This window comes from Mobula hypostoma, chromosome 15 (assembly GCF_963921235.1).
Source record: "Mobula hypostoma chromosome 15, sMobHyp1.1, whole genome shotgun sequence".
NCBI lineage: Eukaryota > Metazoa > Chordata > Chondrichthyes > Myliobatiformes > Myliobatidae > Mobula > Mobula hypostoma.
In genome coordinates this window covers 67783886-67809453 of record NC_086111.1, presented here as the reverse complement: position 1 = coordinate 67809453, position 25568 = coordinate 67783886, and the positions used below count along the sequence as shown (strand labels likewise).

General features: G+C 41.7%; 1 protein-coding gene across 2 annotated transcripts in view; it reads right to left on the bottom strand.

Annotated features, from left to right (window-relative positions):
- The window catches only part of LOC134356948 (transmembrane prolyl 4-hydroxylase-like), a 91240-nt gene continuing 65672 nt past the window's right edge, over nucleotides 1-25568 (bottom strand). For both annotated transcript variants that reach the window (XM_063068224.1, XM_063068225.1), the window contains exons 6-9: nucleotides 20363-20548; nucleotides 17821-17911; nucleotides 8472-8595; nucleotides 1-5607 (exon numbers count right to left, since the gene is read on the bottom strand). In XM_063068224.1, coding sequence (XP_062924294.1) covers nucleotides 5396-5607; nucleotides 8472-8595; nucleotides 17821-17911; nucleotides 20363-20548 — 613 coding nt within the window. In that variant the 3' untranslated portion in view covers nucleotides 1-5395. The remainder of the gene's footprint in view (nucleotides 5608-8471; nucleotides 8596-17820; nucleotides 17912-20362; nucleotides 20549-25568) is intronic.

Sequence of the window (25568 nt, the reverse complement as noted above, 5' to 3'; positions counted from 1 at the left end):
TTTTGATTGTTGTTGGTGAGGATTCCACAGTAGTTCTCAAGTCAACACAGAGACAGGCAGACAGAATACAATACACATGCAGTACAGACAAGAAACATGTTGCTCTATTCAGAACAAGCTGACACATGTAACCTGAGTAACCCAAGAGAATCTTGGGGGAAATCGAGTGCAAGAGCTACAATTAAATAATAAAGACATTGGGAAAATTCCCAGCTACAAAATACATTCCTGAAGAAAACAAATTAAATATAAAGGATTAAAACATTATCACACTTTAATAAATAATTCAGCATCTCAAACTATGGGTGGAACTGTATAAATATTAGAACTGACTTCTTTAAACAATATTCAAAAATAATGAGATAAATATGATAAATCAATTCAAAATATAAGATGTGACTTTCTTAAAATGTACTATATAAATATACAATCCATCACTGGGCATTAAATAAGACCGTTTTTACATTGCTTTTAAATAGAATTTAATTTAAAATAATCAAGAAAACCTTTGATTTAAACAATTTGCAAACTTTCAGATTGATGACTGGAGAGATTGTTCTCCTTAATGCAGATAATGTTAAGGAGATTTTTAAGGTGTTGAGAATTATGAGAAGTTCTGTTAATAGGGAAGAACTGTTTTAACATGTTTCCTCAAGATGGCGTCAGTGAACCATGGCAACATGTTGCAGACTGCTTACAAAACTTCTAAATATATTGTACCTCTTCTGAATTACTCTCACTGCAATCTGCAGCCTGTAATTTCCCATTAAGCCTTTGCACAATGGATGTTTGTCCGTCCTGTTGGGTACAGTCTTTCATTGATTCTATTGTGTTTCCTTGTATTTACTTCGTTTGCCCACAAGAAAATAAATCCCAGGGTTATATATGGTGACATATACGTACTTCGATAATAAATTTACTTGAACTTTGAATTTTAGATGAGCAACCAGAGGCTGCCAATGCAAAGTAATTGGCAAAAGAAACAGAACAAAGGTGGAACTCAGTAATTTTTTTTCATTTTTAATATATAGATACAGCATGGTAACAGGCCTTTCTGGACCAACAAGCCCATGCCACCCAATTACACCCATGTAACTAATTAACCTATTAACCTGTACATCTTTGGAATGTGTGAGGAAACTGGAGCATCCAGAGGAACCTTACATGATGATGGGGAGAAGCTACGAACTCCTTACAGATAGCAGAAGGAATTGAACCCTGGTCACTAGCGCTGTAAAGCAATGCGCTAACCTCTATACTACAGTGCCACCCCCAGTACAAAACAGCAGTAGTTATTTTACTTACAGAGTAAACTGTAAATGCCTACAGGGGAGAAGAAACTGCCTCACAGTAAAGACAATCGGCAACCGGTCCTATGATTGACACAAGAATATTATGCCAAATAACATCCCTCATTGCTCAGTGATTCTGGGCAGAAATGAGAAATGGGATTGAAATTGCCAAGTGCTCTTTTGTTTGCATGCTAGTCACAGCAGTTGCCATAATGCACCTGTGATCAGTATGTGGGATTTCCAGCTTTGGTTCAGAACCACCATTGTGCAGTAAACCAGGTATACTAACTGTATCACTTTCCCTGTAAAATAACAGGGGTCAGTGGGTGAATTTGTGTTAGATGTTGGGAGATGCAAACACAAAGCCCATGTACTGACTCCTAGGCTGAGCAGAGTATAATCAGACTGGCAATTGATGAGTTTTAATGTCCCGGGCTTGTGTGAAGAAGTGAAGAGAAGGGGTAACATAACTTGGGATGGTTTGTGTTCATGTATTTATATAAAGCAGGAGTTCCCAACCTTATTTATGGCATGGACCCCTACCATTAACTGAGGAGTCTGTGCATCCCAGGCTGGGAACCCTAGTACAAAGGATCAAGCTTAGCAGTGATGCCCTCCTTTGCTGAAAAGACCATAAGCTCATCTAAGAAATGACAACTTTCTTTGAAATTTTTCCTATCCCTATATACCCTGAGAATCATGGCCCTCTTTGGCTATCAGATCCATCTTATACTGTTGTAATCTCCATTTATAAGAACACATTTACAACACATGAAGAACCACAGGGAGCTGAGGATGTTGAATGAAATAGCTTCTGCTGGGCAGCTTCAGGAGAGAAAGACTAAGCAGAATGGGGTTGAGGGGGATAATAAGTCAGTCATGAAGGAATAGTGGAGCTGACTTGATGAGCTGAATGATCTGATTCTGCTCCTGTAGTCTTCAGTTACCTTGAAGGTTTAGGCCACTTACTAATGACTGAAATTGGGCTTCAAGTTCTATATACAAACTTATAAAGTTTCATTGTAGACTGTAACAGCACAATTCTGCAGCCAATAAAGCTGTGTGATTATGGTGTTCTTGAAAATTAGTCAGTAAACAACAGCTCTCTGTGGTGCTGGGTTATCATCACCTGGAATGTCCTGGCCAACCTCATCCAAGGTAGATGAACCTGTCCTAGGGGGAAGAGAGGAAAACAGAGCCCCACTTCCCACTCTTGATCATTAATCTGTCAAAAATGCATGGATCACGGGCAAGGGCCAGTGTAGGATGCAGAAGCGTGCTCAAGCAAGGGCTGACATCTAGTCTGGACTTCAAATAGCAAAAAAAAAATCATATATAAGCAAGAGGCTCAATATTTTAAAAACAGCCCCAAAAATCCTAGAATAATTATCGAAAACGGCTTTATATCACAGGAGGTGCTCTAATATCAGTATCTGTTTTTCAACAGATCTTTAGGCAGGGTTAGTGTGTAGGAAGGGAAGTACCTACTTATGTTTTGAATAAGCTACAGTTTCACTAACTATAAGTGTTCCACATTTAGATGCCGTTGGTGCATTACAGTCTGTGAATTGGAGATTCTTCACATTTAGAAACTCTAACTTCCTATTATACAGTCTAGAGTATATTGTGGGAGGGGAGGGATTGATTGATCAAAGTAGGTTAAAAGGTTGGCACAACATTGTAGGTTGAAGGGCCTGTGCTGTAATAATCACACTGTCAGATTAATGGATAATTTTTCAATCTGTAAGCACATGGTTGTATAGAGCTAACAGCTGTCATTTAGGGCAATAACTGGAAGAACATTTGGCCTCCGTTCAAGCACATCCTCATCATTTCACCAACCAGCATCACTTTAACATCTGTTAAAGAAATATCATACCTGCTGCTGATGTGCTTTGGTTGTTAGAATATCTGTGCAATAAAACCAGTAAGTCTTTTTATTGAATACTTACCATTTACCATTGAGGAATTCAGGACCAGTAAGTACTCTTATTGAATACTCATTGGTCTTGAAGAAGGGTTTTGGCCTGGAACATCAACTGTTTATTCACTTCTATAGATGCTGCCTGACCTGCTAAGTTCCTCCAGCATTTTGTATGTGTTGCTCTGGAATTTTTGGGATTGGTTTTGTATGGTTGTGTCTCTTGCTGCAGCAAGTTTCCTATTGTTTGGGGGGCCTTTCGCAAAGTGGACATTGACTCAGACCACAATCAGGATCCAACTCAGCTAAGGTTCGCTCTGCACTGGAACACTACTAAAAAATGAGCAATGACCACTCCGATTAGTACTGGGCCATGAAATTCCATTTGGAAACGGCAGGGGGCAGAAGGCATGAGTGGATGGCTTGGAGATCATTGAGGAAACACATTTGTAGTCAGCTTAATCCTCGAACAATGTAAGGAATGGAGGAGCTGAGTTGGGCAACAGTGCTTTGACCTTGCAAACACACAGCAGTAATAGTAGATATATCCACCAAATCAGCATTTTTAAAACGAGGCAATGATTTCAAGCAGCTTCTATACAACAGTAGGAGCAGCCCTCACCGCACTGATTGCCCTATAGTAGATGTGAACATGTCCAGGGGAGGGGAAAGGGAGATTGTATAAGTGGAAAGAATGAACTTCCTCACTGTCCGCCACCAACTAAGCATACAAAATAAGAACACTTCTGCAGAAAGTTTGCACGCTGTTCTTAAAAAGTATCTGGTACTATTAAGTTACTATGCATTTTAGACAAATATTATTTTAAGGACTCTTCATCCAAGTAAGATTCACAGAAACTTTCTCCTCTCTCAAATGATGATTAACTAATGGCCCATGGTCAAACAGGCAAGGATTGAGTGGTACTGTCTTCCTCAATGCCTGGGTTGATGATTGAATACGACCGACCCAGTGTGGCATCAAACCATGAATAATTGGAAGAGTCTCATTTTTGATCACTGCTGTGTGGTTGGAACACAGACGATAGTGCACCAGCACATTCTGCCCAGTAGTGCAGAGCAGAGAAACTAACAGAATTCCAGTCCTGTTCCTTATCCAGCGACCCTTGCTGAAGCACATGTCTGTGGATATCAGGAAGGTCCTGGTCATGTTCAGCTTGTTAATATTGGTTTAGATGGCTCACTGGACCATTAAGACAAGGCATGAACAGATGGCTAGCATATTCTAGCAAGACTATGCTATTAAACAGAAAGCACAGAGACTCCCCTCCCCAGTACTGACCGCTCCTCCCTTGAAAGCTTCCGAGTGCAGATCCACAGACTCACTTCCTTCAAGACCTCACTTAAATAGCTGTGCATTATCTGAACAAAGGATGGGTCAGCAGGCTATTCGACGAGCAAAGGCCTCACTGCTCAATCCTTGCCTAATCTACACAAGTGTAACCCTTCTCCAAGATTTTCTCAATATGTATAGAAAACTTAACAGATTTCCCTTGTTGTAATGTGGTCATTCCAAGGCCAATTGGTAGTTACCTCATAACCACCCTAACAAGATCAGTGCATAACAACATTATACAGACCAGACATTAAAGCCGGGACCTTACTTGTTAGAGCGCTACAATTACTTAGGTACACTACTTGGCAAAAGGAGGAAGATCATTTAAGAAGTGTTGAAAAAGACTGGAAATCTGAAATAAAAATTAAAAATTGCTTTGATACAAAGTGTGTGGAATAGAAACATATTAATATTTTGGGTGTGAGTACACATACACATGCCCGCTCATAAACACCCACTTCAGGCAAAAGAACTAGGAGTTGTCTGTCCTACCTCTTGCCCCATGACTGGGCAGGTGAGAGGTCAAAGGGAAAGCAATACTGAGGATACAAAGTAAGTTGAAACTTGCCATCCCGAATCATAAGCCACTGATCCAACCTCAAAACATGCACCTTGCTCAATCAGACTCAACTGAGGTGGAACATGCTGTCAAATAGCTTGCCAGCGATTGCAGTCAAAAGCTGAAGGTAAAATGAAAGGTTGCTGAACAAAAGGAATTGACCCCAGCATTTTCTTTTCCTTTGAAACCTTGACTGAGAGTGAGGGAGTACAAATGGGGCAGTTTGTCTTTGCAAAGCCTTCAACAGCATTCGTTGTTTTGCAACAGATTCACAGTTCCACGTGCAGATCTCGGAAAATGGCATCGACTGCCCATTCCGCAGGAGTTTCATCACTGGCATATCTGGAAATCGCTTGCTGGAACTGCAGTTGTCGCTGAATATCTGGGTCGATATTGATCCAGTTGTTGGCAATCCATTTGGTCCCCCGGATGACAATGCAGCCGCCATGCAGTGAGTACTCATCTTGTTCTCCTACCCAGCCTGTAGGAACCCAGAGGACACTACAGTCACAAACTAATACAGCAAGGTAACAAGACCTTTGGCCCAACACAACTATGACAATCAAGGTGCCCACCTAAGCTTGTCCAATTTCCTCACATCTGGCCCACATCTCTCTAACCTGTTCTATCCATGTACCTGTTCAACCATCTTTCAAATGTTGTTTCTGTATTTGCCTTAATTACTTCCTCTGGTAGCTCATTCCATATATGGACCGCCCTTCTGGCTGCTTGGGTCCTTTTTAAATCTTTCACTTTAAACCTATGTCCTCTAGTTTTGGATTCCCTTTCCCTGGGTGAAAATGATTTTATACACCTCTAGAAAGTCACCCCTCATTCTCCTGTGTTCCAAGGAATAAATTCCTAGCCTGCCCAACCTCTCTCTATAACTAAGCCCCCAAATGTTAAAAGGCCTGAACAGATTAGATATATTTCCCATGGTAGGGGAGTCTAGGACAAAAGGGCACGACTTCAGGATTGAAGGACGTCCATTTAGAACAGATATGCGGAGAAATTACTTTAGTCGGAGGGTGGTAAATCTGTGGAATTTGTTGCCACGAGCAGCTGTGGAGGCCAAATCATTGGGTGCATTTAAGGCAGAGATAGACAGATTCTTGATTTGCCAAGGCATCAAAGGATATGGGGAGAAGGCAGGGGAGTGCGGATAACTGGAAGAGTTGGATCAGTCCATGATTGAATGGTGGAGCAGACTCGATGGGCTGAATAGCCTACTTCTGCTCCTATATCTTATGGTCTTAACTGCTGGCAACAGCCTTGCAAATGTTCCTTGCACCCTTCCCAGCTTACCAACTTTTCAATAATGAAGAACTTATTTTTCAGGTTTCTCACCCTGACCTCAGATCTGCTTTGTACAGACCAGACAGTGCCAGCACAGAAACTGGATGCAGTAACGACTGCTATTAAAGTTTGTGCTTACAAACTAATTCTAACTGACTAGCTGGAGTTTAGTAGAAATTATAAATAGGCAGGAGGAAAATGGGTGAAGTAAATCAGTAAGAGGGAGATCCAACTAGTTCAGCTCTTCCATACAACCCCTGGGTGGTTGGAGAATTACACCGGGAAAGAACAGAATCATTCGGAAGAGGAACAGGCCTTATCAGCCCATTGAGACAGTAAACACCATCAAACATTAATCCCATTTTGTTCTTCCCACATTTTCATCAACCAGATTTTATTTATTTATTTTATTGAGATATAGCATGGAATGTGGCTTTCAGGTCCTTCGAGCTGTACTGCCCAGCAATTCCCCGATTTAATCCTATCCTAGTCACAGGACAATTTGCAATGCCCAATTAACCTACCAGGTGGTACATCTTCGGACTGTGGGAAGAAACCAGAGCACCTGGAGGAAACACACATGGTCACGTGGAGAACGTATAAACTCTGGAGGCAGCAGTGGGACCTAAACATCAGGGGCGATTTACAGTGACAATCTACCAATCCCAGGGCAGAAATGGCTAATACCAGAGGGCATAATGTTAAGGTGATCAGAGGAAAGTATTGGGCGACTTTGCAGGCAAGTCTTTTTTTCTTAAACTAAGAGTGGTGGGTGTGAAGAATGCCCTGCCAGGGATGGTGGTAGAATCAGATATATTAGGGGCATTTAAGAAACTCTTAAATGATAGAAAAATACAGGGCTATATAGGAGGGAACGGTTAGATTGATCTCACCTCAGAGTGGATTAAAAGGTTGGCTCAACATCGTGGGCCAAAGGGCCTGTATTGTGCTGTAACATTCTATGTTCTCTGTCTTTGGTATGTGAGGGGAAACTGGAGACTCCAGGGGAAACTCTCACTGTCAAGCGAGAACATACAAGCTCCACACAGAGAGCACCAGAGATCAGAACTGGAAGTGGATTGGCTTGGGCCTGATGCTAATTTTGCAGATGAGAAACATTACTTGGTACTTAAACTTAGATCATATGTCTCCAGAACGGCCTAGAATACACGTGCCTTCAGGAGCAGCCCTGCAGACGACCTGGCTCCTCGCGGATTATGCTGACTGGAGTGTCGTGTGATACAGAAACGTTGGGACAGCAGGCAGTATGTGCTGCTGTCAGAAGGAGGCCCCTATCCTTGGGTGATCCTTCTCACTTTTAGTCTCTCTTTTGATGGAGAGTGAGAGCCTGTCAGTCCTCAATCGGGGGGCTTGGGGAAGTGACGTGGTACACTGTAACATCAGAATACTGAGTTGCTGGTTTCCACTCTCGTTGTTGCAGGAGCGACCCTGATGGAAAAAGAGAACCTGTCAAAGTTATGGATTGTAATTTTTGATGGACTCTAGATCAAAGTGTCTTTGGGGGGGCTTTTGTTATTGCTTGCAAGGTTGCGGGGGTGGTCGATGCTTCTGCTGTGACTGATTGTGCATGGGAGGGGGGAGCTTTGGAGTTCTGATGTTTCTATCGCTCATTCTTTGGGATTTCGTGTTTCGTGGATGTCTGCGAAAAGTAAGAATTTCAGGTTGTATACTGTATACATCCTCTGATATTAAATTGAACCATATGAACACAGTAGATCAGCAACATACTGAATTTAAAGTGACTCGTTTTCATGGCAAGCAGAGCAATGCACATTGGGAAAGTCAGGAGAGCATCTTGAATGATGCTACTGATGAATAAACATCGGTAGTACAAATGACAATGCTGCAGCATAAATGACAATTTTTGAATCACACAATGGAGTAGGTTTCCTCTCCCCATTATTTGGGGCAATTTTAAATGCCAAATAGAACAGGAGGTAAATTCAGTTAATGGACACTCAGGACACTTCACTTTCCTCTCCAGCAGTGCAAACCTAAAATAATGTAAATGCAGACTGGAGCAAATACCTTCACCGTTAGAGAGGTAGTTGTACCAAAAGAGAGCAGTGCCTTGCACAGGCTTCACCAACAAGTTGGCTCTTTTGCAGTTTTGCCGTGTATCTCGTAAATCCACGTCATTCTGCATTAAGGACTGAGGAAGGAATCACAAACAAGTGCAGGGTGTAAGTCAAGACTCTCCATGTCAACTAAACGTTTTTTTCTAGCCTCACAATTATTGGAATGCAACATACGTTATCTACATCAACTGTCTGAGGCTTAGCTCCTCGAACTGAAATCCAAACATAACACTGACAACATGTCAACTGTTAATCATCTGCTGGTCCAACAGCGTATTTATAGTTCACATTGTAAGATCAGTGGGCTTCCTCTCACTATCCCTGTAACTAAGAGCAATGTTTAATGTGGAACTATGGCTACATAGCTTCCAGCACTCTGCCACTTCACCCTTCCGTGGCTTTCCCACATACAGATATGTAGTGTCAACACTTTCTTCAGCATTGGAGGAAAAGGCAAAAACACAGCTAAGCACAATCCTTTCTGCACCTAATGTCATATGGACGTCTTTCCAAAAGGTCCACTGGAGTATGATCAGAACAAGAAATACTTGGCTTGCTTTTTCCTCCTTAGCCCAAAGAGTACTGGGGACATCCTGGCCTGCATGTTCTAAATCAAGCAGTATGCTTTTCCATTATCATGAAGTGATAAGGGATTCACTAAAATAACAGCCAGCTTTGGTGCCTAGCCATCACATTAATTAGCAGTACAAATACCATTTAGACACTCCTCTTCACTGATACTATAAACTGCTATCTAATGTACGGAAGAGCTATAATGAAATGAATTCAAGGGAGATTAAGGGCTAACAATCAGCACTTTGAATGCAATCTCAGCCTGGAATATTCCCTCTATTCTAAAAGCAGGAGATGGATATTGTGTAAGTAGATACCCGAAGTCATTGCGGCGCCAAGTGACATGGATAGCTGCCAGTAAAGATGCCGCCACAATGATATCACACCCTTGTGCTTAAATAGAAATCCCAAATACTCAGCTGCTTGATTTCAGCTACCATCAAGTTTGAAGATTATAAAGCCAACAGGTTAAAACACAATACACTGCAGTTTCACCAATAAATCTATAATTTTATTGCCTCTATGGGTTATTTACATTAATGCCATTCCTGGTGTTCTCTCTCTAAACTTCCTACATTTATTTACTGTATTTGCTGTCCCACATAAACCTACAGATGCACCGTTCTATCTGGATGCATTATGACTTGGAATAGCTACTGCTCTGCCCAAGACTGCAGTAACTACAGAGAAAATGTATAAGGACATTGCCATGTCTGAAGGACCTGAGTTACAAGGAAAAATTGAATAGATTAGGACTTGATTCCTTGGAACGTATAAGATCGAGGGGAGATTTGAGAGAGGTATACAAAATTGTGAGGGGTACAGATAGGGTTAATGCAAACAGGCTTTTTCCAGAGGTTGGGTGAGACTACAACTAGAGGTCATGGGTTAAGGGTGACAGGTGAAAAGTTTAAGGGGAATATGAGGGGAAACTTCTTCATTCAGAGGGTCTTAAGAGTGTGGAACAAGTGATGCATGCGAGCTTGATTTCAACATTTAAGAAAAGTTTGGATAGGTACACGGATGGGACAGAGGGCTATGGATCCAGTGCAGGTTGTTGGGGTAGGCAGTTTTAATGGCTTGGCCCAGACTAGATGGGTCGAAGGGCCTGTTTCTGTGGTGTACTTTTATATGACTCTGTAAGTTGTGAAAATAGCTTGGCATATTAGAAAAAACAGCCTACTCTCCACAGACCTCATCTACACTTCTTGCTGTTTTGGTAAGACGGACAATAATCAAAGACACCACTCACTGTGGTTATTGTCTCTTCTCTCCCTCCCATTGAGCAAGAAAATATAAAGGCCTTAAAAACACATACCACCAGGCTGAAGGACAGCTTCTATCTCACTGTTGTAAGACAATTGAATGGTCCCTAATACTGTAAGATGGACTCTTGACCTCACAACCTACTTCATCTTGGCCTTGCACCTTATTATCTGCCTATACTGCAGTTTATCCATAACTGTAGCATTTTATTGATTATAGTTTCCTCTTGGACTACCTTGATGCATTACAATACAGTCGGCCCTCCTTATCCGCGAGGGATTGGTTCCCAGACCCCTCGCAGATACCAAAAAACGCGGATGCTCAAGTCCCTTATTCAACCTGTCTCAATGTGGTGGGCATTAGGACCCTGCAGCGGAGCTCTGAATCCACAGTGTTTCTGTTCACGAAAATAATCACGATTGCGATTTAAAATGAAGTGGAAATAATAAAGCGATCAGAAAGAGGTGAAACGCCATTAGTCATTGGAAAAGCGTTAGGCTACAGTCGGTCAACAATCGGCACAATTTTAAAGGATAAAATGAGAAAGGCCCTGCCTGATTAAAGCTAGAATTATTACTAAGCAATGCAGTGGTTTAATTATTGGGTTTTGGGGTTTGGGGTTTTGGGTTTTTGATCCTTCACATCAACCCAGCAGGGATGGAGAGCGCGGGCTCGGGAGCGATCTGTCACTGGATCGAACTCGGGAACTTCCGTTCCCAAGCCCAGCGCTGAAACGTACATTTCTTAAGTATTTTATACGCATAGAAAGGTAAAATATATACTATATACTAAGACAAACGTTTGACTAACTGACGCTAAATAATACCGGATGTACCTGTTCCGACTTACTTAGTAAGAGAACTTCTGGTTTTTTTTTGATCCCGATCCACGATAACCTACGCACATCCTCCCGTATACTTTAAATCATCTCTAGATTACTTATAATACCTAATACAATGTAAATGCCATGTAAAATATTCGTTATACTGCATTGTTTAGGGAATAATGACAAGAAAAAAAAGTATGTACGTGCTTGAACAGCAAGTGCTGGAAGAGCACTTCCGGGTTTTCTCGATTTATGGTTGGTTGAATTCGCGCATACAGAACTCGTGGATAAGGAGGGCTGACTGTAATATATTTTCCTACCTATGACATTGGCAGGAAAAGGGAGGAGGTCCTAAAAGCAGACTACAGGGAGTTAGGAAGGAAGTTGAGAAGCAGGACCACAAAGGTAGTAATCTTGGGATTACTGCCTGTGCCACGCGACAGTAAGTATAGGAATAGAGTGAGGTGGAGGATAAATGTGTGGCTGAGGAATTGGAGCAGGGGGCAGGGATTCAGATTTCTGGATCATTGGGACCTCTTTTGGGGCAGGAGTGACCTGTACAAAAAGGACAGGTTGCACTTGAATCCCAGGGGAACCAATATCCTGGTGGGGAGGTGGGCTAAGGCTATTGGGGAGAGTTTCAACTAGGATTAGAAACATAGAAACATAGAAAATAGGTGGAGTAGGCCATTCAGCCCTTCAAGCCTGCACCACCATTCAGTATGATCATGGCTGATCATCCAACTCAGAACCCTGTACCTGCCTTCCCTCCATACCCCCTGATCCCTTTAGCCACAAGGGCCACATCTAACTCCCTCTTAAATATAGCCAATGAACTGGCCTCAACTGTTTCCTGTGGCAGAGAATTCCACAGATTCACCACTCTCTGGGGGGGTGGGAACCAAACTGAAGAGACGGAGGAAGAGGCAGTTGGCTCACAAATAGAGAAAGCTTGGAGACAGTCCGAAAGGGAGGATAGGCAGCTGATAGAGAAGGGACACGCTCAGACCGATGGTTTGAGATGTGTCTATTTTAATGCAAGGAGTATTATGAACAAAGTGTATGAGCTTAGAGCGTGGATCAGTACTTGGAGTTATGATGTTGTGGCCACTACAGAGACTTGGATGGCTCAGGGGCAGGAATGGTTACTTCGAATGCCAGGCTTTAGATGTTTCAGAAGGAACAGGGAGGGAGGCAAAAGAAGTAGGGGCATAGCACTGTTGATCAGAGATAGTGTCACGGCTGCAGCAAAGGAGGAAGACATGGAGGGATTGTCTCTGGAGTCTCTGTGGGTGGAAGTTAGGAACAGGAAGGGGTCAATAACTCTACTAGGTGTTTTTTATAGACCACCCAATAGCCTCTGTGGGTGGAAGTGAGGAAGAGGAAAGGGTCAATAACTACTGGGTGTTTTTTATAGACTACCCAATAATAACAGGGACATCGAGGAGCAGATAGGGAGACAGATTCTGGAAAGGTGTAATAATAACAGGGTTGTCGTGGTGGGAGATTTTAATTTCCCAAATATTGATTGGCATGTCCCTAGAGCGAGGGGTTTAGATGGGGTGGAGTTTGTTAGGTGTGTTCAAGAAGGTTTCTTGACACAATATGTAGATAAGCCTACAAGAGGAGAGGCTATACTTGATCTGGTATTGGGAAATGAATCTGGTCAGTTAGGAAAACATTTAATTGGAGTAAGGGGAAATAGGCTATCAGGCAGGAACTTGGAAGCATAAATTGGGAACAGATGTTCTCAGGGAAATGTATGGCAGAAATGTGGCAAATGTTCAGGGGATATTTGCGTGGAGTTCTGCATAGGTACGTTCTAATGAGACAGGGAAAGGATGGTAGGGTCCAGGAACCATGATGTACAAAGGCTGTTGTAAATCTCGTCAAGAAGAAAACAAGAACTTACAAAAGGTTCAAAAAACTAGGTAATGATAGAGGTCTAGAAGATTATAAGACTAGCAGGAAGGAGCTTAAGAAAGAAATTAGGATAACCAGAAGGGGCCATGAGAAGGTCTTGGCAGACAGGATTACAGAAAACCCCAAGGCACTCTACAAATATGTGAAGAGCAAGAGGATAAGACTAAGAGAATAGGACCAATCAAGTATGACAGTGGAAAAGCGTGTATGGAACCGGAGGAGATAGCAGAGGTACTTAATGAATACTTTGCTTCAGTATTCACTACAGAAAAGGATCTTAGCGACTGTAGGGATGACTTGTAAGCACAAAATAATCTGCAGATGCTGGGATCAAAGCAACACTCACAACACGCTGGAGGAACTCAGCAGATCGGGCAGCATCCTTGGAAACAATGAGTCGACGTTTCGGGCCGGAACCCTTCATCAGGACTGAAGAGGGAAGGGGCAGAGGCGAAGGGTTCCGGCCCGAAACGTTGACTCATCGTTTCCCCGGATGCTGCCCGACCTGCTGAGTTCCTCCAGCGTGTTGTGAGTGTTGTAGGGATGACTTGTAGTGGACTGAAAAGCTTGAGAATGTAGTTATTAAGGAAGAGGATGTGCTGGAGCTTTTGGAAAGCATCAAGTTGGATAAGTCACCGGGACTGGATGAGAGGTACCCCAGGCTACCGTGGGAGGCGAGGGAAGAGATCGCTGAGCCTCTGGCAATGATCTTTGCATCATCAATGGAGACGGGAAAGTTTCTGGAAGATTGGAGGGTTGCGGATGTTGTTCCATTATTCAAGAAAGGGAGTAGAGATAGCCCAGGAAATTATAGACCAGTAAGTCTTACTTCGATGGTTGGTAAGTTGATGGAAAAGATCCTGAGAGGCAGGATTTATAAACATTTGGAGAGGCATAATACGATTAGGAATAGGCAGCATGGCTTTGTCAAAGGCAGGTCGTGCCTTACGAGCCTGAATGAATTTTTTGAGGATGTGACTAAACAAACTGATGAAGGTAGAGCAGTAGATGTAGTGTATACGGATTTCAGCAAGGCATTTGACAAGTTACCCCATGCAAGGCTTATTCAGAAAGTAAGGATGCATGGAATCCAAGGGGATCTTGCTTTGTGTATCCAGAACTGGCTTGCCCACAGAAGGCAAGGAGTGATTGTAGACGGGTCACATTCTACATGGAGGTCGGTCACCAATGGTGTGCCTCAGAGATCTGTTCTGGGACCCCTGCTCTTCGTGATTTTTATAAATTACCTGGATGAAGAAGTGGAGGGAGGGTTAGTAAATTTGCTGATGACACAAAGGTTGGTGGTGTTGCGGATAGTGTGGAGGGCTGTCAGAGGTTACAACAGGACATTGATAGGATGCAAGACTGAGCTGAGAAGTGGAAGATGGAGTTCAACCCAGGTAAGTGTGAGGTGGTTCATTTTGGTAGGTGAAATATAATGGCAGAATATAGTATTGCACAGAGTCTTGTCATCTTCAGAAGTTTTCGGATGACTCTGCCATAGTTGGATGCATCGGCAAGACAGATGAGGTTGAGTACAGGGCTATGGTAGGAAACTTTGTCACATGGTGTGAGCAGAATTATCTGCAGCTTAATGTGAAAAAGACTAAGGAGCTGAGGAGAGCTAAGGTACTGGTGACTCCTGTTTCCATCCAGGGGGTTAGTGTGGACATGGTGGAGGATTACAAATACCTGGGGATATGAATTGACAATAAACTGGACTGGTCAAAGAACACTCAGGCTGTCTACAAGAAGGGTCAGAGCCGTCTCTATTTCCTGAGAAGACTGAGGTCCTTTAACATCTGCCGAATGATGCTGAGGATGTTCTACGAGTCTGTGGTGGCCAGTGCTATCATGTTTGCTGTTGTGTGCTGGGGCAGCAGGCTGAGGGTAGCAGACACCAACAGAATCAACAAACTCATTCGCAAGGCCAGTGATGTTGTGGGGATGGAACTGGACTCTCTCACGGTGGTGTCTGAAATGATGATGAGAGGCATTGATCATGTGGATAGTCAGAGGCTTTTTCCCAGGGCTGGAATGGCTAGCACGAGAGGGCGCAGTTTTAAAGTGCTTGGAAGTAGGTACAGAGGAGATGTTAGGGGTAAGTTTTTTTTTCACACAGAGAGTGGTGAGTGCGTGGAATGGGCTGCCAGTGACAGGTGTGGAGGCGGATACGATAAGGTCCTTTAAGAGACTCCTGGATAGGTACATGGAGCTCAGAAAAATAGAGGGCTATGGGTAGCCCTAGGTAATTTTTAGGGTAAGGACATGTTCAGCACAGCTTTGTGGGCTGAAGGGCCCATATTGTGCTTTAGGGTTTCTATATAATAAAATTATGTGTATGGATGACAAGCAAAATACCAAGTTTTTCATTGTACTCGGTAAATGTTGGAAATAATAAACCAACTTACCAATTTAAATTTACCTATTTTATACATCCCCCCCGCCAATGTATTTTATCACAATATTGGCTCCTCCATGTTAAGTATTGGCCATGGGTCAATGAATAACACCATTACTTCCAACAGGCTATAGGGATTTCTAGTGGGGGCACAGTGGTACAGCCTGAATCTTCTCGATTTGTGAATCCCCACTCAAATTATCCCATCTTTCCCCTTTTATTTCTGCCCTTAATGGTAACTCTGGGTGACGGGGTGGAAATACATCTCTACCAAAGGAGGTGTAAGGCACTCCTTTCTTCCACTAGCCTGCAAGTCACCCTTGGGCAAGGTGTAGCATCTGCCCAACCACTGCCCCCCACTCCCCAGATTAAAGTCACATGAATCCATGGGAGCAGGTCATGGATGGTTGTATGAGTAGCTGGTGCATATCATAAGTCTTGGTTATACAACTAATGACGCTGGCTGACAATCTGAAGAGTACTGATAATGGCTGGAATCACCCAGCTTGTAAAGACATTGTTCAGAAGGAGGCAATGGCAAACCACTTGTATAGAAAAAAAATTGCGAAGGACAATGTCAACATGACACATAACGAACGAATGGTAACCCAAGAGCTTGGCTCTTCACCAAAAGTCAATGCTTTCATAGAAAAGCTTTAATTTTAGGTCAGCAATTTCGGGGGAGACTGGAGTAAAGTGTAATTCAGACTTCTAATTGATGCAACCTTGGTATCACAATCCATAATTAATCATTCATCCATAACTTTAACACTGAGAGCCATTCAGAAAAACAAACTATTTTTGTGAATGTATTTGGATTTAAGTACATTATCATGTTTTTGAAAATATAAACAGTGAGACACAACATTGTAATACTGTCTGATACAGTACTGTGCAAAAGTCTTAGGCACATGTAAAAAAAATCTGTAAAGCAAAGATACTTCCAAAAATCATGAAATGAAGTTTCTAAATATCAAAAATGTTTCTATAAAGAGTAGTAAACAGTAAAAAAAAACTAAATCAAATCAACATTTAGTGAAAACACCCTTTGCCTTTAAATCAATTCTCTTAGGTACACTGGTGTGCAGTTTTATAAGAAAATCAGCTGGTAGGTTGTTCCAAGCATCTTGGAGAACTTGCCACAGTTTTCCTGCAGACTTTGGCTGTCTCGCTTGCTTCTGTCTCTCCAGGTAATCCCAGAGAGCCTCGATCAGGGCTCTGTGGAGGCCATACCATCTGAAAAATTGAGGGTGCCTAAGGCTTTTGCACAGTGCTGTAAATGGTATGGAAAAAAAGCAGTGAGGATCTTTTATTCAATTCTGGTTGTATCATTACTGTATAGGAAAGATGTGGAGGCTTTGGAAAGGGTGCAAAAGAGGTTTACTGGGATGCTGTCTGGATTAGAGGGCAAGTGCTGTAAGGAGAGACTGGACAAAGTAGAGTCTTTTTCTCAGGAGCAATTGAGACTGAAGAAATATTTGATAAAAGTTTTTAAAATTAAGAAAGGCATTGATATGTCAGTATCTTTCTCCCCAGGGTCTAAATGTCTAATTCTAGAGGGCATGCATTTAAGATGAAGGGAGAATGTTTAAAGGAAGTATGAAGGGCGAGTTGGGTTCTTTAAAATACAGAGATGGGTGGGTGCTTGGAATGCTCTGCAAGGGGTGGTGGTGGAAACAGATATGATAGAGGCATTTAGAAGGTTCTTAAATAGGCACATGAATGTGCAAAGAATGGAGTGTTGCGGACCTTGCACAGGCAGAAAGGATGAGTTTAATTATACATCATTTGCTTAATCAGTCCGGCACAACACTATGGACTGAAAGGCCCATTCCTGTATTGTACTGTTTTACTGTGTATTCCATATTCTGCCTACAAATTACCACACAAAGTCTAGCCTTCATGCAGTCACTTCTCAGCTGAAAAAATGGCCAACTGGCTCATGCTTAACAATTCTATGTACTGTATTTTCTAGTTCTGTAATTTAACACTAAAGGTTGTTTGTTTGTGTGTGTGTGTGTGTGTGTGTGTGTGTGTGTGTGTGTGTTCTAGTTCCTTGTATAAATTGGGAATAATTTACAGTATCTGTATGTTTTTCTTATGAATGCTGATTTTATGATGCTACATGCTGTAATGCTGCTGCGATATTTTCCTTTGTACCTGGGCAAACATCTTCTGATGCATGAAACAATAAACTCGACTTTGACTCTGGCATTGCAAGTCCAAAGGCCAACCTAGCAGAAACACAGTTAAATGCAGAATGTTCTCATTATGAAATAGCTTATCAATAAAATGAGAGAATTTCTTTACCAGTTCATCATAAGTCCTGTTGTCTGCCACAGGAAATGCGGTCTCCCCTCCTTCAGAAACATTGTTCAAATAAAACAGCACTGTCACATATCTGCAGCAGGAGAGAGGTTCAAAGTAATGCAAGGGGTGAGTCAGAAATTTATTCCATATTGTAAGCGCAAGCAATAAAATGTTTGAAGAAAGCTAATTAGCTTCCTTAAACTATATAAAAATAACATGATTATGTACTGAAGAGTTCAATATTGCTTAAAGAATTAGTTTCTTTAATCTTCATCGTTAAAAAATAACAATGCTTCCAGCTTGCTGTGTAACCCTGACTCCTCTAGACATCCAATTTAAAATCTAAGGGGCCCCAACAACATCCCCAATTTTTAAAATATATAAATTGGAATTAATAGTTGAGAATACAAGTTTATTCAGACTTTGATATAGTGAAGAAGCAAAAAGTCATAGTTAAGCAGAACTGAAACAGGCCCCTCTGCCCATCTTGTCTATGCCTAGCACCTGCCTCCCAGATCTAGTCCCAGCTAGTCCAGATTTCTCTAAGCCAAGGGTTCCCAACCTGGTTCATTGGTTCATTTCATAAAAAGGCCAAGAACCCCTGCTCTACACCTTTTCTATCTCTGTACCTTTTTAAGTGCCCTTTAAATGTTGTAATTGTACCCACCTCTATAGTTTCCTCAGATAGCTTATTCCATATGCCCATGACACCACAAGTCACTCTTAAATCTTTCCTCTCTCACCTTAAACCCACACCCTCTAGTTTCAGACCTTCCTGCCTGGGTAAAAAGATTGTGGCTATATTGTGACCTGTGAAGCATATTTTCATGTATAAAGTCTTCAAGGCATTCTCAGTTTGGCATGGGGATGTGTGGAAGTTTAAAGTTGACAGCTTTTGGAGGCACACATATTCTTTGCACATGAGAGCTTATCCTTGACATGTTTAAAGGCAGTTTAGTGGGAGAGGTCTGTGCCCCATTTGCTCCCACTCTATATTTGAAGCTTAGCCTTATTCTGTTATTGCATTCACCTCAATGTACTTGTGCTTTGAAATTATCTGTCTGGATAGTATGCAAAACAAAGTGACCATAATAAAATGATTGCTAATTAGGTTAGGGCTATCCTTTAAGAGACAAAAAGGAGGGTGAGACTCAAAGCAACACACACAAAATGCTAGATGAACTCAGCAGGCCAGGCAGCATCAATGGAAATGAATAAACTATCAATGTTTTGTGAAAGACCCTTCTTCAGGTCCGAGAAGGGGGAAGACGCCAGAATAAAAAGGTGGTGGGAGGGGAAGGAGGCTTGCTGGATGCTGACAGGTGAAGCCAGGTGGGTAGGAAAGGTCAAAGGCTGGAGAAGAAGGAATCTAATAGGAGAGAAGAGTGGACCATAGGAGAAAGTGAAGAAGGAGGGAACCCAAGAGGGTGTAATAGTCAGAAGAGGTAAAAAGGTCAGAGTAGGGAATAGGGGAAGGGGGGGGGGTGGAATTTGTTTACCAGGAGAAATCGATATTCATGCCATCAGGTTAGAGGCTACCCAGGTGGAATATAAGGTGTTGCTCCTCCACCCTGAGGGTGGCCTCATCTTGGCACAAGAGTAGTCATGAACCGATACATTGGAATAGATATGGGAATCTGTCACTTGTGGGCATTTTGGAACTAATAATGACTTTTAAGTCTTTACCCCACAATCACATTCATACACAAATCATCAAAATTATGAGGAACTAAGAACAGTTATAAAAATATCATTGAGAATTATTGCTTGCACAGTGAGGTCAGAGGTTTATTACCACCATGTACATAAAGGTGGCGGAGTAGAGATGTGTCTCTACCAAAGGAGGTGTAAGGCGCTCCTTCCCTCTGTTAGTCTGCAGGTCACCCTTGGGCAAAGCATAGTCCCCGATCAGTCATAAAAAGCCTTGGGAGTAGATGGTGGATGGTCGTATGAGCAGCTGGCGCACATCACAAGTCCTAGTTATGCCACCACTGACGTCAGGCAGACAATGGCAAACCACTTCTGTAGAAAAATTTGCCAAGGACAATCACACAATCATAATCATAGATCATGATCGCCTATGTCATGCAACATGGCATATTACAAATGAGCAAACATAAAGTGGAATGTTGACTGACTGAATTATTCATGAGAGAAAGGAAGGAAAAAATGGAAGGCAAAAGGAGATTAAAGTCTCCCATTTTACATTAAGGGGTTGATAGCCTGTTAAAGTACACATGAATAGGATGGGTAATACACACAAAAATGCTAGGGGTGAACAGCCAATATTTCAGGCCAAGATCCTTCATCAAGGGTCTGGCAAGACTGGTCAGTCTTGGCCCAAAACATCAACTGTTCATTCTTTTCCGTAAATGCTGCCTGGCATGCTGAGTTCCTCCAGCATTTTGTGTGTATTACTTTGATTTCCAGCACCAGCAGATTTACTCTTGCTTATGAATAGAATGGGAGTAGCAGTGGAGGGAAACACAGAAAGCATTCTGGTAAAGAACAAAACATATACTTGCTAAAATTATTCACTGACCGACAGGAGGTTTCTAAGGGAGTGGATCCATTGGTTACTAGCTTTGTGTGGAAGCAGCTGGTCTCTGCGTAGATTGGTCCACTGTCGTGATGTGCATGATAGTGCCCGCCTTGATCGTACTTCACAACCTGCAGTGGCTCACTGTGCTCCACTATCTCTGGAGGTAACTGTGTCAACCTGATCACTCTAATAAAAGACAGTATTTTAAGACGGTCAGACACATCACTTCTGGTCAGCGGTTAGACCTCCCTTCACATGCCAGTCAAGTCACTTGAGCACAAGAATCTAAGTGCACTACAGAGGGAGAGCTTTGTTGTCAAAGGTGCAAAGTTATGAACAATATCTTCGATGAATATAAATGATCCCATATTATTTTGAAGAAAAGCAAGAGTTATTCCCAACATCCTGACCAATACTCAATCAGCCAAAAAATCATCTAAACATTGTCATACTTCTCCATGTGGAGGCTTCCCATGCTCATATTGGCAGGAAAATATTTTCAGATGTTGCAATTCTCAAATCTACAGATGAAACCGAACATAATTAATATAAACACATTAGCAAATTATCTCCACCAAACCTCAGCCCCAGTCATCCACAGGTTGCTTTTCTCCTGGGCTCACTGGATGCTACTCATAAATAGGAAGCCCAAGTTGACTTTATGACACGTTTGTGCGGGGATACTCAATTGCCAATTAAATGAATTCAATTGGAGCAAAAATGAAACACAGAACACACCCAAGTGCAAGCAAAACTTGACACTACACTGTGCGTTAAATCAGCAGGGGTAACTTCACTGGTTGTCAGTGGCCAAGCAGATTGTGACCCAGACCACCTCACAGCAGCATATTTCGGTCTGTGGACTATTCTCTGGTTGAACTGCAGTAAGTAAAGCACAAAGCATCAAATCTGAGTCAGGGAAAGAGAACATCTTTAAAAAATCTTAGAATATCCCACAAGTTCAACTCAGTAGGATTTAGTCCATCAGAGATGGAGATATACCTTTGCCCACATTCAAAGGTACAGATATCTTCTCCCTGCCTGCAGGGTTTTCCAGATATAGGTATTTTAATGTGACATTCATACACAAATCATCAAAATTAGGCAAGGAATCAAGAATAGTTACAAAAGATCATAAAGTAATCATTGCTTGCACAGTGAGTTCAGAAGTTTATTAACAACATGTAATACCAATGCATTGAAAAGATTTTAGGCCAAAATATTTTTTAAAAAACATTACTGACTGGCTTCATGACAGCTCAAAACAGCCTCCATCATTTACTCCAACAAATTAATATTGTGAGTCTGTTGGAAATGGATTTGTTTCATACTTATAAGCATTAATATGTAAGCCAATGTCTTCATTATATTGCTAACTCATGATGCAACAAACACATTGCAACGTGGAACTGATTCCAAGTGCTCTGTTGTCCAAAACAGGAGATAACTGTCCAGAAGCATAAGAGTACAAGAAATAGTAGGAGGAAACCATTTTGTACCTCATGCTCTTCAACTTTTTGGCTCAGTTCAACTGCACTGAACTGAGCCAAAATGTCAAGAAGCAATTTTTCAAGTTTTAGCTTATGTTTTATTTCTTTTCTTCATGTGCTGGACTGGAATTATTTGTGACACAGAGGTGGATCTCAATGATGATCGAAAGCCATCCTAACACCTTATTCCTGCAATGAAGGATCTGCTTTTACAGCAGCCATGGCCCTAAACTGAGCAGGTGGCCCAGGCATCTGCAACACCATCAGCGTGACAGTGAGCAGCCCGTGCACTCTGCATGTTTGGAAGGAATGTGCTGTTAAACTGAAGTGGATTCAAATATGCAGATATCTTCTGCTTACTTGCAGCATTTTCCAGAAATGGGTATTTTGTGACTTTCAGAAACATTGTGAGACGTTTGGAACTGCTACAAGCCTTCAAAGAAAAGGGAACTAAAGTGCAAAAGGCAGAGGCTCTGTGCACTCTCCTAACACAAACAGGCTGACCATGACCAGATCAAATGAGGCCCTAAATGAACATTTTTCATTGGAACTATGCACAACTGAATGCTGCACCCAAGGCTGAGCATTACACTGAGACAGATCTTCTTAAGCCCGGTGCAGCCTCCATATAGAAAGGCCAGAGAATGATGTTCCTTACCTATGGAAACAGATGAGCTGGGCCCCTCTCAAATCTATCATTGATGGAATAATTGGAATGAAACATTGTCTTATAAATGTAAGCAAATTGTCTTATATTGTAAGCAAATATCCTTGAAGCAGTGAATAAAGACAATGCAAAGTCTCATATTACATACTGTACCTTTATTCTTTATGAATTGAAGAACACATTTAGAAAAAATCCTATCTCTACCATTCAATGCCAAAAGTGATATTGCTACCTCAGGACCACTTTCCTGAACCAACCCAAAAACACTGGATTTCAATGTTTAATATTTTCAGGTGCCAATGATAGTGAGAGTTACAGATGACACTCACTGGTAAAACCTTTCTAGTTACCTAGTATACTTAAATAATTAAACACTTTCTTCAGGGGGGAAAAAAATAACCTGATTCTTTTTTGTCAAAGAAATTACCTGTAATCTTATAATGAGCCACAGTGCAAGCAAACAACGGATAATTACTTTGCATAACCATAGACTCGCTTTAAATGCATTTCCATTTACTTAATGCTTAATTCAATGTAGTGTGACCTTTCTTTTCACACCCTATTATCAAATAGAGCTGCAAAGGTGTTTGCATTTGTTAAATTCTGTAGTACAAGCATGATATTAATCTCACCCTTGGCTTTACAGACCAATTCTAATGGAAGGGCTTCTCTACTATGTTACATTCTTCATTCAGAATGAGCAAAATACAATTACGAAGATGCACGTCAATGGCTATATCTCATTAGGAGTTTGAGATTTAGTATGTCAACCAAGGACTAGCAAATTTCTACAGATGGAATGGTAGAGACCATTCTAAATGTTTACGTCCCTGTCTGCTACGGAAGTGCCACTGGGCAGGTTGAGAAAAGGCTGCAGAGGGTTGCCAGCTCCATCAAGAACATCTTCAAAAGGCAATGCCTCAAAATGGCAGCATCCATCATTAAGGATCCCCACCACCCAGGACATGCCCTCTTCTCATTGCTACCATCAGAGAGAAGGTACAGAAGTCTGAAAACACACGCTTACCATTTTAGGAGCAGCTTTTTCCCGTCTGCCATCAGATTTCTGAATGGAGAATGAACCCATGAACATTACCTTACTATCTTTGCTCTCTTTTTGCACTACTTATTTAGTTTAATTTTTAAATATATTTTTCTTATTTTCATTTATAGTTTTTGTATGTATTGCTCTGTACTGCTGCCACAAAACAAATTTCACAACATATGTACAATATTAAACCTGATTCTGATTTTACACAGCTTGGGAGGGCCACCTGTGTGAGTCTTACAGAGTGAGCAGTAGGGCACAGCGGAATGTGGTAGAACAAAGGGATCTAGGAATATAGGTCTATAATTCATTGAAAGTGGCATCACTGGTAGGTAGGGATGTAAAGAAAGCTTTTGGCACATTGGCCTTCATATATCAAATTACTGAGTACAGGAGATGGGATGTTGAAGTTGGATAAGACATTGGTGGGGCCTTATTTGGAGTATTGTGTGCAGTTTTGGTCACCTACCTACAGGAAAAATGTAAATAAGATTGAAAGAGTACAAAGAAAATTTACAAAGATGTTGCCGGGACTGGAGGAACTGAGTTATACGGAAAAATTGAATAGGTTAGAAATTTATTTTCCAGAACATAGAAGATAGAGGGGAGATTTGATAGAGATATACAAAATTATGAGAGGTATAGATAGGATAAATGCAAGCAGGCATTTTTCACAGAGGTTGGGTGAATCTACAACTAGAGGTCATGAGTCAAGGGTGAAAGGTGAAATGTTTAAGGGGAACATGAGGGTCCTGACACTGTGGAACGAGCTGCCAATGCAAGTGGTGAATGTGATTTTGATTTCAATATTTAAGAGATTTGGATAGATATGTGGATGGGAGGGGAGTGGAAGCTATGGTCCACATGGAAGTCAAAGGGACTAGGGAATTTAAATGGTTTGGCACAGACTAGATGGGCCAAGGGGCCTGTTTCTGTGCTGTGCTTTCTATGACTCTACAGAGACCAGAGATGCTGGAATATGGAGCAACAGTCTGCTGGAGAAACTCAGTAGGCTGAGAAACATGCATGGGAGGAAAGGAATTGTCAATATTTCCATTCAAAACTTGAATCTGGAGTGATAAAAAGTATTTATAGCAGCAGTGAATCCTGACTCCTGTGTACCTCTGAGATCTGGACTACTTAAAGTAGGAACCTCAAGACATATTAAAGATACCACCAATGCCATCTCAAAAACATCCTCCAAATTAACTGAAGGGGTATACAGTATTGCCCAAGCCAAGATCCCCAGCCCTGAGTCTCTGGGTACATTCAACCAGCTCCAATGGGCGGGCCATATTGTTCACAAGCCTCACACCAAACTCCTGAGACAGGCATAATCTCTGTCAAGATTCAAAGATGTGTTCAAACTTTAAGTATAATATAGCTCCCTCCTTTGACTCTGGTGAATCTCTAATCCAGAACCTCTCAAAGGAAACAGCAATCTTTGGAATGGTACTAGGAATTTCATTCAAGCAATGGGAACACACAAAACAATGGAAATGCTATCCAGAAACTATCCCCACTTCTCCATCAGACCAGCTGTGGAAGAATCTGCAATTCTCTTGTTGGTCACATCAGTCACCTCAGACTTGAGTGAAAGAAAGCAGGTCACCCTCGATCTGCTCAAGAGGAGGAGGAAAAGAACCAATAGATATCTTGAAGCACAAGTTCAAGTTTGAGTGCTGGAGCTAGGACTGCTCTTCATGCAACGTGCTGTAATTATGAGAGCTGAATCTCTACCTTGCTTTATTTATGGATTTAGAATGTTGTTATTCAATCAACTATTTATAGTTTTATAATCCAGCTAATGATTTTTGCTTAAAACATAATGGATGGCAGGGTAGCACACTGGCTAACATAATGCTATTATAGCGCCAGCAACCTGGGTTCGATTCCGCCACTGTACATTCTCCCTGTAACCATGTGGATTTCTTTCAGATGCTCCAGTTTCTTCCCGCTTACGAAACCTGTACAGGTTAGGATTAATAAGTTATGGGGATG